At 37.4% G+C, this 17,194-nt stretch overlaps 3 protein-coding genes and 1 long non-coding RNA gene across 4 annotated transcripts; 2 read left to right on the top strand and 2 right to left on the bottom strand.

Moving 5' to 3' along the window:
• Positions 1-214: 214 nt before the first annotated feature.
• Positions 215-1,800, bottom strand: LOC141915490 (uncharacterized). Its single transcript, XR_012620961.1, has 3 exons — positions 1,549-1,800; positions 726-976; positions 215-246 (listed from the first exon to the last, which is right to left on the bottom strand). It is a non-coding gene; the product is annotated as an uncharacterized LOC141915490 (long non-coding RNA).
• An 8,512-nt stretch (positions 1,801-10,312) lies between these two features.
• Positions 10,313-11,941, top strand: LOC141915486 (fatty acid-binding protein, liver-like). Its single transcript, XM_074807039.1, has 4 exons — positions 10,313-10,556; positions 10,746-10,924; positions 11,357-11,458; positions 11,612-11,941. Exons 1-4 carry the CDS (start codon positions 10,478-10,480, stop codon positions 11,669-11,671), a joined length of 420 nt encoding a protein of 139 aa, XP_074663140.1. The 5' UTR covers positions 10,313-10,477; the 3' UTR covers positions 11,672-11,941.
• A 1,268-nt stretch (positions 11,942-13,209) lies between these two features.
• Positions 13,210-14,409, top strand: LOC141899198 (melatonin receptor type 1C-like). Its single transcript, XM_074785402.1, has one exon. It carries the CDS (start codon positions 13,210-13,212, stop codon positions 14,407-14,409), a length of 1,200 nt encoding a protein of 399 aa, XP_074641503.1.
• Positions 14,199-16,704, bottom strand: LOC141915477 (uncharacterized). The gene is made up of 6 exons (XM_074807026.1): positions 16,351-16,704; positions 16,065-16,259; positions 15,781-15,927; positions 15,544-15,633; positions 15,317-15,451; positions 14,199-15,072 (listed from the first exon to the last, which is right to left on the bottom strand). Exons 1-6 carry the CDS (start codon positions 16,666-16,668, stop codon positions 14,986-14,988), a joined length of 972 nt encoding a protein of 323 aa, XP_074663127.1. The 5' UTR covers positions 16,669-16,704; the 3' UTR covers positions 14,199-14,985.
• Positions 16,705-17,194: the final 490 nt, after the last annotated feature.

Raw genomic sequence — 17,194 nt, 5'->3', positions numbered from 1 at the left:
AGAGTTTCTAATAATGGTATAAAATAGCCAAGAGCAGGGACTTTCTTGAAAATATATCTACCTTTAACCTTGACCTTTTTGAAATAATGACCTAACACTATTTCCACAGGTTCAACCAAAGAGAAATTATCTCTAAAGAACTTGTTCTGCATATAAGTACTTTGAAGCCCAGCAAATACATCCTGTTTTTCAGCAAAGTAATGAGTAATCAAATTCTTTTGTTCTTCATTCAGTCCAGGAACTAATCTAAGAATATTATCACGAGTACACTCAGAAACAATTTCAGTAAACTGGCTGACTGTTTCAAGCATCTCACAGGTTGCTCTTGCACTTATTTTATGGCCAGCTCTCATTTTTAGAATGAATTGCCCAGCACTCATTTTCAGTTGGTCAACTGCTGCAACATTGAGTTCATTTTGATTTTGTTGAATATCATGTTCCACCAGGCCTAAGTCAGGTCTAGGATCATCATTTAGGCCTATTTGGAGATTTTGCGGTTCTGGTAGGTCTATGTCATCGGGTTCATGGTCAACTTCTTCCCTATGGGCATGGTGGCGTTTAAAATGACTACGATATGAAAAATAATTATGATAGGTGGCACCACAGGCATCACACGTTATTTTGAAATGTGGATCATTTCTATGTTTTCTTAAGATGTGATTTTTAAAATCATCATTGCTTATTGAAAAAAAGTTACATAAGTTACAAGTATAGACCATACTTACTCTCTACTGTACTGATTCTACAACGATAATGTTGTATTTATGACTTGATATTCGATCAAATAATAGGCACAAATATTCTGGATCAGGTTGCACTGTCCTATGTTAAAAAAGCATATGGTAAAGTGGCTATCAATCACTTCATCGCTGACGTCAAAATTCAAATAAGAGCAAATTTCCAGTATGCGCGTAAAACTAGTAATATCTTGGAATGCAATATATCGTTGCATGGGCATGGCTGAACGGCAAAGAAACTGAAAAGAAAAATAACACAGTTTCAGTATATCATCATGCCAATAAAATGCACCGCAGCTTTTATCTTTTTATTTAGGCCTACAGAGATGTAAACTATCATACCCGTAAAGGCCTCGAATTATAATTTCTTAAGGCAATGAATGTGGAATTTTGGCGACTGTTCGTTTTTAGCAGACAGCTTAAGCTCAACGACCTTGAGAAAAGTCAAATCAATCAAATTCACTTTCTTGAGCGAGATTGTAGCTTTAGTTCATAGGTTCGATCCCTGCCCTGATTAACAGCGCGGAGTCACCGAGGAAAATATTTTTTGGTATAAAACTTTAATTCACAAGGCAGCGGCCGCTAATAATTGTCTGAAAAAATGTGGCTTCACTTAGCTCGCAGTTATGGTGGAGGCCTCCGCCAAAAGATTTTCTGCCGCATTCATTCATTGCATTTATGGCGCATCGTGGCGCGTATTAGGCCTACGCCGGCTGTGAAATGCACTGTTTGTTTAGGCCTACATGATCTGACATAATTACTTCCAATGAATGCCGATTAATATTATAAGATCAAGAATACAAAAGCTTACTAAAGATGATTCTCCACAGTCAGCGAGGTGCAGTGAAGCGTGCTAGAACGCTTTGAAAAGTCACGTACGCTCTAGTGGAGTGATCGGTGTGTTCTTGCCGTTCCATAGCCGTTCTCAGCGTTCATCAGAACGAGCTTTTGCACTTAAATCAGCTTAGAACACTCGATGATGTTCCAAATTCATTAAAAAGTGTTCGGGAACACCTTATTTCAGTGTTCTCAGTATGTTCACTGCGTTCTTAGTTTTTACAGTGTAGAAATGTATCTTCGCATCTGTTGATAGATTTCCTCCAACCTGCCGCAGGTGCACATTTATATACAATGTTAATGCTCCTCACTGGAAATCTCGAAGAAAATAAAAACAAACCTTCTCAACAAGGCCAATCCTGTATGATTTAGATTTTCCGTGAATCTCCGAGATGAAAGTACCGGTAGTGAACTGCACAGCGCTAAAACCTGTTGTGATAAATGCTGAATCAGCTGCCTGAACTGAAGTTAAAAGTTTTTCGTATATCATACATTTATTACACCGTTTACGACGAATGATTTTGCTCTGATATTCGAACCAGTAAGAACTTATTGTTACGTCTGCACAACAACCTTTTAGCTCCGTCTTCAACAAAGACTCCCATCCATCTAACAGTATGCCGGGCATTTCCGCGCAGCGATTAGGCGGTAGTCAATTTTTCAGATGATAGAATACTTATTGTGGTCGGTATAACGGTTACCTTCATCAATAAAAGTAATTTTAACGCTTGATGTTGAATAAGCCTATCGTTTACAAACATATTCTAGTCAACCAGGCAGGGTGAGGAGTCAAAATTTTCGATTGGCAACGCCATTTGTATCAATATGTTGTCATTTTCCCTCGATCAAATATCAAGTTCGTGGATTTAAGTTATCAAGAAAACTACTAGGGGTAACTCAGAATTATTGACGCCTTGAAAATAATAGTCCCAATATTGATGACGCACTACAGCTCACGTACTTGAGTAACGCGATTACAGCGTCAAAAAATCGAAAACAACAACTCCCTTTTTAAAACGTCATTAGATAAACATTAGCCGAATAAGCGATGACTTGGAATTGAGATCGAGGTTCTATGGGCGGAAGAACAATATTACCATTAGAACTGCTGTGTTAATAAAGAGGATTTTTTTCGAGAAAATGCCGCTCCTCTCGAATTAGAGCAGACACAAGTAACTGTATTGTATATAAAACTGTCACTTTTTTATCACATCTGTCTCAAAATTTAACCGAATATATATATACATTTTTTGTGTATAATATGATATGCAGTTAACACATGATAAGAAGCTTTAGTTATAGTGTTATTTGTAGAATAGTTTTTTTTTCATACGAAAGTAGGCTTCTACCCGTATGTATTTGTATTCAAATGTACAACCATCGTTTTTAGTGTAATCAGGTATTCATTGAGTCCGAAAAGGTCAAGAAAATATCTCGGACGATTGATCCTAAAAATCCATGCCTATGTATACATCATTTGGATGCAAACAATGCGAAATTTTCAAACAATTCAAAATTGGTCTTCCCGTGCATTTTCAAGTTGCTCTTGTTGTGCGGAAGTGCCTGTAGATATCCAGGAAAATCAAATGCGTATCCGACGCCCTTGTGAAGAAAAGAACACCACATGGAATTCGACACTGAAGACTGTAGCCATTACCAAAAGTACGATTGAAGTGTACTTATTGCTCCATTAAACCGTAGTGGTTGTAGTCTAGGGGAGAACTCCGCTACACCAAGACAGCGATGATTCTAAAAAATCTCTCAAGTCAGTCAAACGTACATATGGCTTAGACATTTTCAACGTCGTCTCTTTTGAATGGTGACGAATATCTTTCAATAATAACAATTGAAAATCATGTCAAGTGGAGAATTATAGGTTCCCTATACAGCGATATAAGTCGAGTTGCATTTGAACCCAACTTGAATGTAAGATAATGAGTGACTCTAACACCAGCTCAAAAAACGAGCGATTAGTGTCGGTTTTCTAAAACCACACGCAGTTAATACACATAGATTCTAGAAACATCGGGAAAAGAACCGAGAATTCCGACTATACATATGTTTTAGTGCTAAATCTAACTTGGGTTTCCGGAGCGATAGTGGTTTTACTTTACACATTAGACGCCATGGTTTACCTAAACAATATTGCATACGTTAAGCTTGCGTGACAGACTAACAGGCGATTTTCTTCGGCGAATCTTTTTTCACCAATCAAGCGATCATGCGATTCGGTATGTATTTATTCGCCGAATCAAGATTCGGTAGGGGTGACACACGGGCGGATTCATTTGGCAATCGCCGATTAAAAATTCAGCGATGGTATCTATAGAATGTTTGATTCGTGCGAATCTATTCACAGACTAGACAATTCACGTCGCGTCTCTTAGCAGCAAACTCTGCAAAATTCGGCGAAAATCGATTCGCCTTTGAAATTCGCAGACTGCCACGACTGAAGCGGGATGGAATTAGGGTATTTTAGTTCGAATGTTTGTTCCGACAGAAAATAATCATAGTGTCTATAAATCTACTTGAAAATCGTGTAGTGTAACTTTAATGTACAATGTAGTATTTTGCTCGACATTGACAATTAGTATAGAGAGGTTTATTGAATATGTTGCCAACAAATTAGGTTTTCTTCAATTCAATAATTTAAAATATTCCGCACTTAAGAAAAATAATAATTATATTGATAAAAACTATGATTTCCCTGGGACCCTAGGTGTGACCCGTGGTAGGTAGATTTTTAGCGGGTACATTCAATTATTTCTATTGGCTATGTTCATTGATATCACAGGAACGCTCGTACACATAAGATGGAATGACATTATTGATCATTATTCACGACATATTTTATAACAAACCTCACCTAAAGGAGGCCCCAGGTCTTGTGTGAATGCCATTAACTAATGCGTATGTTAATTGTGAGTACGTGCAAGTTAATTGTGAAAATCGAAAATGGTGTAAAATCGTGATAAATGAACTCAACGCCAGAAAAACAGTTCCTGTAAAGCGATCTATTAACTTTTTCTATCACGTTAAGCGTACAAACAAATGGATCAAAATGTTTAGGGAATTAGCCTCCAATTTCCGAAGCAAAAATGTCGAATGACTTGATCTCGACGTGGAATTGCCAATATTTATCACCGTAGAAGTATTTCAGACGCAAACGATAAATTCGTCGATAAATTTTGTCAAAGCTACTTCAGCAGCGAATGGCATTTCAAGAAGCGAATTACCGCCGTCGTTCATCCCAAATCGGCAATTTGTATGTTGTCAACGTTGCCGAAATAAAACCAACCGCACAAAGAAATCGCCGATTCATACGTCGTATCTCAGAAGAAATAAACATGAAAATTTGCCCATCATCGACGCACGATGACAAATGGATATATCAGTTTTATTCGTACGCATGGGCTTTTTTGAAAGACGGTCTCCAGTTGGAGGATTGGTTGGGTCCCCGAGGCACTTTAATCTTCTTTCAACATTTTTGATATTTGCAGTTTATCGTTCGCGTCATTTTCATATCTACCACAGGAGAGTCTGTGTTCTTTTTTCTGTATGCATAGTATGCATAACTGCGATGCATGGTCTGGTCGTTTAAATAATGGTAAGTAATAGGTTCTTCCAATGCGTCACGGGACAATAAACAACTTAATACAGATTATCTTTCAGCTTCACTTATAGCTGACGATCGCAGTTATAGACATTCTGCAGAACAATATTTACTATAGTTTTTTTGCAGACGAAAAAACAACTCCATATTACAAAACCAGTGCAATTCGAGGTGTGTAATCGGTTCATACGTTTATTTCATATCATCTTGTTAAGGTTGTCTAACTCTATATGAAATGAGCAGCTTACTGTATATCTTTTTATCTATGATCATTTAGTGCAGTGTACTTTGATACCAAGATTCAAGTGGTTACATGTACCCTTGTGAGTTTTGGCTCCCTGATAGGTATCTGCGTGAACAAGTGCAGTGGCTTTTTTCGTAGCCCCAATGAATCGACAAATATTTCCCCTCATACGTTACTGTAAGTCCACATTGAATAGACTCGCTGTAACACCAGTTAGTAGGCTATTTGACTCGCTTACGGATGACTAGAGATTCGCATCACATGAAAGAATATGTTTTTTGTATAGATAAAATACACATATGCATATACTATTTTCATACAGTATGAATATGTTAATTGATTCAATTAATAGAAGTTATCTAACCTACTAAATGGTCAAAACACTGTCCAACAAATATTTCCCTGTCCCTTGGAGTCCCCGGCTAAAATATTCCGCAAGTACAAGCATATTTTATTCAGCATGAAATGCCCCTTCCTAAAATATTGGGCCCGATAATAGGCCAATAGTCTTGAGGTTTACAAATACCATACGCAGGTTCCATTTGTGCTGTTCCAGCTGTGGTATATAGGGCGAAGAGTGATACCCGCTTGGTTTTGATTGTTATTTTCTTTTTACTAAGTTGTCAGACTCGTCATATCAAGCTAGTGAAAATATTACGTCTAAATATATGCCCGTTGTCACGGGTAGTGTTAAATATATGACGTGTATTTAGGGAAATGATTCGTACGACAACGCGATATTGACATTGAGAACTGTCGTCACTATAACGAAAACGTCTGGATTATGTTGAATATACAATATACGTACATATAACATATACGACAAGAAGATTCCAAAATCGCTTGCTCTCATCGAATTGATTCATATCAGATACCTGTCATCCGCGAACTTAATTTCGATGAAGAGAGGCCTTATTGAATTGTTCAATGCGACATTGCGATGCGATGTTTATTACGAGTTTTCATATAGCAGCAAGTGGCGCCAATGCACTCTAGTCGCCAAGAACACGTGGGCACGCACGATATGATAAAGTTTACAGTTTTTTTAGAGTTATTAAACTGGTATAGTGATAAGCGTATGTTGTAGATATCCATCCGTGCATGAATTTATCCAGTCATTGAGTACTCAGAATGAGAACGAATTTCCAAATTTAGGTTCCTAAATAGCATTTCATATGTATTACGACGATTCAAATATTTATATGACTTAGTTTAACCTTAGAGCAGTTATTGCTAATTGCTTGTAATTGCGCTGAGGTTAAACGTTACACAGGAACCTGTGACATCAGTAAGCCTTTTTTTACTAGTACATGATACACGTATTCATATTATATCCTCATCTTAGCGTGCAATGACGGGTGCCTTTACATAAACCGGGTTTTATTCACTTTTTCAAATTAACTGTATTCGGATTTATTTTTTCAAATTCATCGTATTAAAATTTATCAACATAAACAGAATTTTGTATTTGAGGAAGAAAAGTGAGCAATTAATGGTTGATGATTATTGAAAAACACGTTTATCTGACAGTGAGATATAATTCCCACTTAAACAGCGTGGTGCCGGACAATGAATTGTCTATGTGAATGTTGGGACGTATATATTCTAGACGTAATGGGGGAGTTGTGCGCGCTGCGGGTTCGCAGAAAAAGATAGATTGATGGGAAAGTCGTTCGTTACCCGACGGGACTAATAAATACCATGTACGTTAGTCAGAAAATAATTCGCGCTAATAGAACATGTCCACAATTGAAGAACATTCACGAAACAATGATAATGATTTAACAGATACACACACACGCAGTTTACATATGTATCACTATACCCCGGCCGCAGAAATATTCCCAGAAGTGGGCGTCCAAAGATGATATCTGATATGTTATATGCTAGAGTCAAATGTATTTTTTCTTGTCCATATGATATGCAGATGAATTTGCTGTTACGCAATTCAGTGGATATTCAGAGACGTCACTCATATGCATGCGAACTATTTTTTAAAGTCGCATCAGTGTCTCGTTCGTATTCTCGTTCAATTTTCTACTCAACGCTACGGCCGTGTGGGAAATTACTAGATCAGCTAATTTGACAAAATGAAAATTCGTTTCACAGCCAAATGAATCTTTCGGCGTAGGGAAACTGTAGGTTTTTGTCCAGAAATTGTGGAACGACGGCACGTGACTTACACTGGAGCGCAATCATTTCTCCAAGGGAGATATTTTTTTAGAACGCCCTACTGGAATAAATCAGGTAGCCGTAAAAAGCCTATGAATGTATCTCAATTAGACAGTCGGCTAATACAGACGGTACAGTTAACTGTAATTGGCGAAAACAAGAAGAATACTTGATCGTGTCTAAAAGGTCCAATTCATTGATAGAGCGAGCTACGATTCAATTAGTGGCTGCGTGTGGCAAGGGTCCTTCTGAAAACCCGGTTGTTCGTTGAAGGTACTGTCAGATATTACTCTAACATACACGAAAAACTATTATCGTATCTCTTTTGTATCACAAAACACGTTGAAAATAGCACTCGCCCATGTATTACAAGTAATCCAGGGTTTCATGTCCAGATGCTTACCCGCAGGGCATTCAAAGTCTACAGATATCCTCATGGCAGTAGCAAGAAACAGAAAATACATTGAATGCCACAACAGGATATTGCTCCTTTAAAAAAAAATATTTTTCTGCAATAACCGTCTAGTTTTCTGGCTGATGACAGCCAAGACTAAGCATGGATACAATGCTTAATACATACATAGAATGCATGATATGAATTTGACCATTTGTGTGGGTAAATCATGTAATTAAATGGATTAATATCAAAAACATAGCTAACCTTTCTAAATCCATAATGTGTATAGATTTTACTCCTCTAAACACAGACACGCTAGTCTTTCCTGTTGCATCTTTATGAACATATATGCTTGCAACATATTCTCGATGGTCTTCCACTCAAAGTATTGGCATTTATTGCGGGCGCTTGAAGTGCAAATTAATGTCTTGCATTTTACATTTTTTGCAGGATTGGAGAGCTCATACTGATATCATAAGACTGTCGAAATTGCGATTGTAAAAAATATTATCCTTCGTTGAAATTTTCGTTCTTGAAATTATTTCTGAAAATACTCGTGATTATATCACATTTTACAATTAATTAGATACATACATATTTTTGTAAACGCCAATCGAATGTATACACACAAACGAAACATACGTGTGGGTTATTAGAAAGAATTAGAAAGTGGAAAAGGTATATGTCTATCTGTTTGTGAATCAAAAAATAGTTCGAACTCCGTGGCTTTATTCTGGACGAGCAACCATCTCAACAATGATTGCTCGTAGCTTTATTGTACTTTGCTAATGCAGCATCCGCATCAGCATTTTTTCAATTACCATTAGATTGTATAATTCGGCGTGACTTTAAGATCGGCAAGGATAATACCTTGACCTTGCTAAGTAGCCTAGAGAAAGGTCGCGTCAATGGTAATTCCGATAATCTGGTTTATAACGTAGTTGTTGGAAAAGGCAATATACAGATGGCATGTGCGTCGCTATCATCGCTACCATTGCAAGCGTTAAGCATTGGGTATTCAATTTGTATGCTAATCGCAGTAATCCGGAATCATTTGGCTCTTCATCTCCATTGGATTAATTCTATACGCAAGAACTCGTCAGTACGATGGTGCCACGTTTCGTATACGAATCTGATACAATATTAGTAACTTGCTCCCACATACAATACTACAATTAGTTCTTCAATTCTGAGAATAAATTCAATTCAATTTAATTCAATATTTATTCACCACAAAGTCTTGCACGATTGTGGATGATACAGAATGTGTACGTAGGAAAAAAGGTGATGAATAAATATTTTACATAGAATAACAATCAAAGAGAAAATTAACATTTTAATGTAGCTAAATCAAATTTAATCTTGGTAATGATGGTGGATGTGCTTTAAACCCTTCGTCTACAAATTGGCCAACATTTTGGCTAATAAATGGGAATAAAGCAGTAGTTCAAATTGGTCGTCTTTGTCAAGGCTTCTAATGACGGGGAATATTTTACTAATATCGTTGAAGAGTTCATCCAACCGATTTTTCCATCAGCTAGGGCACATTACAAAATCCTCTTTGGGTAATTTGTCTATGTCTACCCCTCTCAATAAGTGGCGGATGAGCGCTTAGCCTGGACAAGGCAGATGTGTATATTTTTGAGGCTTTACGGTTTAGGTTGTTTTGTGGTCATTTCAAGGTGTCCAATGTCCAGTAAGATCATCTAGTCCGGGTTTTCTGACCTAGTTTCTAATCCACTTTTTGCTTAGTTCGTCTATGATCAGTCCGTTCTATCAACCGTTCCTCGATTTTAGTTTCTGTCACTAATCTATCGCTTCACGTCCTTTCTATTACGCGTAAGCATTCATTTGTCATTTCTTCTATTTCCGGTGATGCAGACAACGGCACTGTTTATTTATGGAAATATTTTTCGGGAACAACCGCGCGGCCAAAGTATTGCGGTCGATTCGCGCCACTCGAATCACATTCATTTCCGATTCGTAACAAACCTCATTTTGTGCAAATAATTATATCGTTTTTCTCATCATGGCTAGACCTATTAGTTCTCGCAGCGTCCGCTTATGAAATAAAGTTAACCAGAAAATGTGTAATAATCGTTACTAATCGGCCGATTGGTGCACGATGCGCTTCAAAGCGGCAAATAAGTGCAAGTATGTTTAATAGGAGCGGGTCCTTTCTGGTCTGTCGATTTTTTTAAATTAATTATAGGAATGACTCAATTCGTTAATGGAAGTACCGAAGTTGACCCGGCGTAGACAGTTAAATTCCATCATGCACAACCGCGAAGTAATGATGAAGTGCCATGTGAATTGCGGCTAAGGGCTATTATAACCATTTGCACTGCGCTTCACGCCCATTACCTGTCTGGGTTGCGGTTCTGTTTGCTTCGGCCAGTGTCTGAAATCGTACATATACGAACAGTCGCACACATCACATTCTCTTGCGGATAGATAGGAGCGTATATACGAACAATATGGAAGCAATCCTTGGAACATGGGAAGTAGATCCGACTTCCATCGATGAAAATCAAGGAAAAGTAATGGACGCCATGGGTGAGTTTATTTTTGTTCACATGAAAATAACTTCAATTTCAAAATCTTGATTCGAAATTACGAACAGTTTGCTTTCTCGAAATTTTCGTTCTCTGCTGATGCTTAACTTGGTTTCTATGATGTATGATGTGTATGGGTGATGTAATCGTTGCTATTTAGATTACTACTTTTTTCAATTCAATAATGCAGGGACGCCCAAGGAATTTCAAAAAATGATGATATCTATGAAACCGCGAATGACATACTCGAAGAACGGGGACACGTGGAAAGTAGTAGTGGATGGGGCTAATGGCAAAGTAGTTCGCGAGGCTGAAGCCAAACTTGGCGAGGAGATTGAAATAACAACTTTGGATCAAAGAAAGGCTAAGGTACTTCATGCATAATGTCTATCTATTTATTCAAGAATATTGAAAAATGATTCAATCCTAATTTAACTGTTATTATGATGAAATAATCAATCAAAATAGTAGGTTTTTGAGGACGTAAACAATCTCAAGTGGATCTATGGAAGTCTACGTGAATATGTATGTTATTTTCACGTTCCTGCCTCGTTCTCCCTCATAATGATTCAGACTTTCATGAATGAGTATACACACGAATATGCTGTGTAACAGTCGTTTCTACCCTAAATGTCTCGAGTACTTCTTGAGATATGAACCACTGAGCTACCTCATTAGATTGAAATTGAAAATCTATTGCAATTTCATGTAGCCCTGTGGTCATTTTCATTTGTATCATTTTCTTTAAGTAAACTGATCCAAGTTATCTATATAGTATTTACATCATTGCTACTCTTCCAGGTCAGCATGGTATGGGAAAATGACGCTATGCTTGAAAAAACGGTGGTAGATGGAGTCGAAGCTATCAGCATTCGTCAACCGAAAGGAGACACTTTACTCTGTGTAAGTATTTTGCGAAAGGTTCCAAGATTTGGCCCCAGAGTTCTACACGAATTCCAATAACAATAAAAGCTAAAGCGTGATAATTGAAATTCAATTCACCCGACGATCTGTTGTGATTGAATATTTCGTTAAGTTTTCAGTTATTTTTTCCAGACTATATCAATACCATCAAAGGAACTAACAACTAAAGTGATTTTCCGTAAAACTGCGTAGTGACGACTGTGCGTATTGCTCTTAACTACCAATCTCGAAAAACTGCAAATCCGAATCAAACAACTAACTGTCTAATAAGCTTCAAAGGGAAGTCGTATTCCATGCTGGCTTTTAAAGGACTAATTGTGACGGAGCAAAAGATTTATGTCTTACAGCTCGACCCCTAACGGTTCAGAATGTTTTTATCTACTGTCAAATTTCTTCCTTTTATTCAACATGGAAATGGCATACGCATCACATAAATATTGATGAAATTAAGAAATAAAATGGAAAAGTGAAAGACAAGAATTTTGATTATTTACATGGTTTTTCTGGTATTGCATATGGCTCAACTAGATTAACAGCATGGCGGATACTAGACTTCTGGAGTGGACTTTAAAACATTTTGTCAGCGAAGCTTTTGGGAAATTGCAGTCAACAATCGATGAATGAAATTGATAAAAAAGAGATTCAAATAACTTACACAAGCAAGCAAGTAAAACAACATGATGGCCACATGAAAGACCTCACCAAATCCGTTGATTTCTAGCCAGGCCTGTGAGGAATTGAAGATAGAAAATGTTCGAAAAAAGTTGGCTGATTCGTATGTGGCTGAATCTGGCAACATCCATTCACGTCATCCTTCATTCCATTATACCGATGATAAAAAATCATTACGAAACCATGTCACCGCAAAATTGTAGCGGCTTTCCGCCTGAAAATGCATAACTCAGAATTCCCCGGTATAGTGAAATTTTCTCAGACAAACAATCGAAAATATAAATATCACAAAAGAAGAAAAAGTATCTGAAATGTAAGACGGGATGCCTTCGTGACGGAAAGCTTAGAATGCACCGGTAGAAACAAACTATTAGATCTGGACATACTCAACATATCGTAACCTGAATGAATATACTGGTAGTATAAAAGAAAAACATCACTGATTTATATATTTGAACGTATTCATAATGTTGCAGTTGAAAATTTCTTTGTTAGACTCAAACGATCATCGTATCAGTGCCTTTTCGAAGTTCTATTTCAATAGCGTCGATGATGTACAATGGCTTGTGGATTACGCAGTTTCATTTTACCTCATGATTAGAAATTCACTTGGATGCTATCGTCATAGGATGCGTATTCTGAATTACATAGTCACGTATGATTTATAACCATGGTGAACGCGGTATCGAATATTGACCGTTTAACGTTGAAGTTCTGCCTTGAGCGATTGTGGGCAACGGAGGACTGAAGTGATAAGTAAAAACATTCATTGTTGCTAAAGAAACTTATATACTATTTTTCCGGGAATATATTCTAGTTGAAAGTAAGTTATGCGAACACCAATTATTCAGTATTTATTGCTTTGTTAGGAAGAACATCTCGTAACAATTATCAACATCTGCAGTAATTTTGTGAAAAAAAGCTGAAATATCTTCATGATATCATAGATCATTTCATTTCAAGATATTTCAGTATTTTTTAGTTGGTGATCACGAATTTAAGTGTCATAATACGTAAATCTTTTAATTATCTAGGGTACTTCCATAAATCTTCCTTAGATGGCTCAAAATGTAAACAGCTCGCTCGACCTTCAGAATGGTTCTGCAATCAAGACGATCCAAGACGTCGACTTTTTTCAAGAGCATCCAGTCATGACGTACATATACTTGACGATTTTGATCATTTTCACGATAACAGGAAACATCGGAAACACGATGGTTATTGGTGCAGTACTGACGGACAAACGACTGTGGTCGAAAGGAAACGTTTTTATCATGAACCTTGCCATTGCCGACATGTGCGTCACTGGTTTTGTGAACCCATTTAGCATCTGCGGAGTGGTTCTTGGTCCGAAATTCTTCATATATCGGTGGGTTTTGTGTCGTATTATAGGCAGTATCTGCCTGGTCAGCTGTACCTGCTCGTTGTGGAACATCGCCGCAATTAGTTTCAACAGGTACATCCTAATATGCGTCAATCGTTTATACAATACGATATTCACGTGGAAAAAAACAATTGCATACGCTGTTAGTTTATGGGTGATTGCGTGGGTACTTTTGGACCTGCCTAATTACTTGTTCTGGGGATCCCACGCCTACGACATGAAAACTATGGCTTGTTCGTACGATAGACTGGCTTCCTTTTCGTACACAGCGTTCTTCGTTACAATGTTCGTGACAATACCGCTTATTACCGTTTTTTTCTGCAATGTTAGTATATACAATTTTGTCAGAAGGCAAAAACTACGAGTTTTCGAAAATCAAATTAAACCAGCCATTACCGCTGATGCTGATACAAACGAACAATCGATGCTGTCAGAGTTAGATAATGCGAGTAGAAATTGGATGTCTAAATTGAGAAAACCAACAAACAACAAGGTTGCACCTAATCAAGCCTGCACAAGTGTAAATGCAGGTGGCTTTCCAATGGCCTCACACAAGGATGAGGTTGATAAGCAAACAAAAAAACAAGGAAAGGGAAACCCATGTCGAAGTAAAGTTAACGTCAAGGATATCAAACTAGCAAAGACTTTGTTGATAGTCTTTATTATATTTCTCATATGTTGGACACCGTACGCATCACTGTGTATTTTTGATTTCGCTGATCGTGTGCCGAAGGTATGCTACATTGTGGCAATAACAATGGCACACATCAACAGCAGCGTAAACAGCATATTTTATGGAGCCACTAATTCTCACTTTCGAGCTGGCTACAAAGCATTTCTTAAACGCTTGCGATGTTACCCTTCTGTAAAATGACTCAATAATTCGATATTGGCTGAATCGCACCAAACAAAATTGTTGATATAACACCCATTCTCCATAGCAACAATGGAACTATTTATATACAGTATGTAATTAAGAAAGTTCTCAGATTTGATTAAGCATTGCTTTATCGTGTAATGAATATTTAATTCATGTTCCTTGAAAATCTATATCGTGTAACAGTTTACTGTTAGTTAAACATAAGTTTCAATACACAATCAATATTCACGTGATATTGCTATACTTTAGTCCGACGCGCACGACGCAAGGAAACAGAGAAACGGGGTACCAGAAACGCGGAAACAAACACGGCACAGGGAAACGCTCGGAAACATGTTTCTCTGTTTCCGTGTTTCACTGCGTCGTGTGCGTTGGGTTATAATGACTATATCGACCAATTTCCAAATGGCGGCAATTCCATGCTCAATTTCGCTTGTCAATAGCATATCCCAAACACTGCATGTATATTACCGAATATTCTCTTCCCGTGAAGAACATCCTTTGGTCACCATCTTTTATCAATATTCTGAAGCTGTAGTCGGAATCAGTTGAGTAATAAATGAAGTAGCATTATTGAACGGCACAAATTGCACTCTTCTGCCTTTTAAGATTTAAAGGTATCTTCGTGTTCATATTCCTTTCCATCAAATCCATCACCTGAAATATAGATCAAATTTAAGCTGACTCTTAGTGCAATTCCATTTGTTACAACGGCGTCATTTGATTCGGAATTTCTCTGCAATAAATCAAGAATATTTACAATCGAATATTCGTCACATTTCTGACGACTTCAAGTACGATCCATTTACGTGCCTTCACTATCACTATTGGACAGTGAATACATCGGTAAATTCAGAATAAATTCACTGACACGGTTTTGGTAACTTATAGATAAACTTACGCTTAAAGCCTCAATAAAATCCAATGTGCCCGTATCATCTTTATCAAATTCCTTAATAACTTCTATGACCTCTTTTCTTGTGAACATAGTTTGCGAAGTTGTCAGCATTTTTTCGAGTTCATCGGCATCTATCATCTACATATCGTAAAATAACATAAGCACACTTATTTTCAAACTCGGTTTTGACATATCTAGATGTGTATAGAATTTGTACCGATGGCATTTACCCCATCGTCGTTTTGGTCAGCTTGTAGGAATTTATTTTCAACGTCAATAATTGCCGCTAGTCTCATCTTTGGAAATAGGCTAGCAAGTTCCTTAAAGAGAGATATACACAGGAATTGATATCAGGAAAGGATTCCGCTGAATATAAAAAGTCATTTCTCTTGATAGATAGATTGGATAATGAATATCTGTAGTGTTTTTCCTTTAAAACGGTATTGTGGCAAGAATTCCTTACTTACGCCATAAAACCGGTCAGCGTCTAACGACAGAAAATCCTTTCCTGGTATTCGTGCGTGCTTCTTCGGATGCACAGTAATTGAGTCTACCTCAACGTCCCGCTTAGTTTTTTGGTGATATTTTCTGCCTTTTCGGCGTCTCCCTTTCTTCTGTAAGAAAGGATAAGTACTCGATGAGGTATTTTCGTTATGCCAGACCTTTGTAAATTACATCATTTTCTGAATTCAGATCCCCTTTCGAAATTCGTGATAATAATGAAAATGATAAGTCTACGTATGAAAAAAACCTTTCCAATTTTTCTCGTTTTTCTTCTTGTGGTCTTGGTCTCGTCATCTAATTCGAAGTCAGAAGATTCACCTGTGTCATCGTCCTCTTCGCTATCGCTATTCACGTCTTCGTTTAAGAGTCCCCTAGATTCAGCTATTTGGTGCTTGGGGTTGCTGTTAATCGAATGACGTTTAGACGTTCGAAGGGCCTCGTTCTTTTGGAAGAAAAAAAATGATATCTTGATCGCTTCCACGCATGCAAGCTACGAGGCACATACGAGGTGAAGGGGTAAAAAATAAACCAACCTCGGCTTTTAGTTTTTCAATCTTCTTAGTCAGTTCGTAATTTCTACTACGACTGGTGACAAGTTCAGTCTCCTTCTCTTGAATGAGCAGCTTGAGTTCAGCAATTTCATTTCGAAGATGAATAAACGCATCGTTTGATTTTGAAATACTTGTGATGTCACTATTTTTGTTTCGAGCGATATCACTATTATTTCCCGATACAGCCAAACTGTGAGAATGAGTATTTTCTTCGTCCGCAGCAAAATACCGGTCGAAACTATCGGCCATTTTACGTACTGCAGACGATGATTGTTCGACATTTTTTTCCTCGTCGTCCATAGGGAAACTTTCAATCAATGCAAATCATACACACTACATAACCCTGCATTCATGATATAATGATCAATGTAGATTTATAGGTATCTTAAAATGCATAATCAATAAGGTCAGAATTTTCGATTAGAATCAACACTATGACACTTGAATTCTTGAATACATAATCAGATCGCTTGCAGGCAAATCGATACAAGGAAAATGTTGTTATCTTCTTGTGGTTGTGGTTGTGCAGTCAGTGCCAGGGATGGTTTTATTACTCATATCTTTTAAATCGCTAAATCATATTTCAACTGATTTTCTAAATTATTCAAGAATTAGGTTGATCTGATTACAGGACTGGATACGTAGTTGACACGTTCCTAATTTATTATACACTCACTAAGGACTTTAAGGAGTTGAGTGGTTGACTGAAATATATAATTTAGACCACCTGTGGAGCAGTGACTCTGAATACTGAAATTCCATGAAATGTACTTCATGCTCCTGAAGTGCGTACTGGCATGTGTATAGTGATATAATATAGTTTTCA

This window comes from Tubulanus polymorphus, chromosome 1 (genome assembly GCF_964204645.1).
Source record: "Tubulanus polymorphus chromosome 1, tnTubPoly1.2, whole genome shotgun sequence".
Lineage (NCBI taxonomy): Eukaryota > Metazoa > Nemertea > Palaeonemertea > Tubulaniformes > Tubulanidae > Tubulanus > Tubulanus polymorphus.
This window is presented reverse-complemented; position numbering and strand designations above follow the sequence as displayed.

What these genes read in the sequence shown, in the direction of transcription:
- LOC141915486 (XM_074807039.1), top strand. Translation starts at nt 10,478, where the DNA reads ATGGAAGCAATCCTTGGAACATGGGAAGTAGATCCGACTTCCATCGAT. An exon ending in AAAAGTAATGGACGCCATGG is followed by an intron (nt 10,557 to 10,745) that starts GTGAGTTTATTT and finishes TCAATAATGCAG; the next exon opens with GGACGCCCAAGGAATTTCAA. An exon ending in TGGATCAAAGAAAGGCTAAG is followed by an intron (nt 10,925 to 11,356) that starts GTACTTCATGCA and finishes CTACTCTTCCAG; the next exon opens with GTCAGCATGGTATGGGAAAA.
- LOC141915477 (XM_074807026.1), bottom strand. Translation starts at nt 16,668, where the DNA reads ATGGACGACGAGGAAAAAAATGTCGAACAATCATCGTCTGCAGTACGT. An exon ending in AAACGAGAAAAATTGGAAAG is followed by an intron (nt 15,928 to 16,064) that starts GTTTTTTTCATA and finishes CCTTTCTTACAG; the next exon opens with AAGAAAGGGAGACGCCGAAA. An exon ending in ACGCTGACCGGTTTTATGGC is followed by an intron (nt 15,634 to 15,780) that starts GTAAGTAAGGAA and finishes TCTCTCTTTAAG; the next exon opens with GAACTTGCTAGCCTATTTCC.
- LOC141899198 (XM_074785402.1), top strand. Translation starts at nt 13,210, where the DNA reads ATGGCTCAAAATGTAAACAGCTCGCTCGACCTTCAGAATGGTTCTGCA.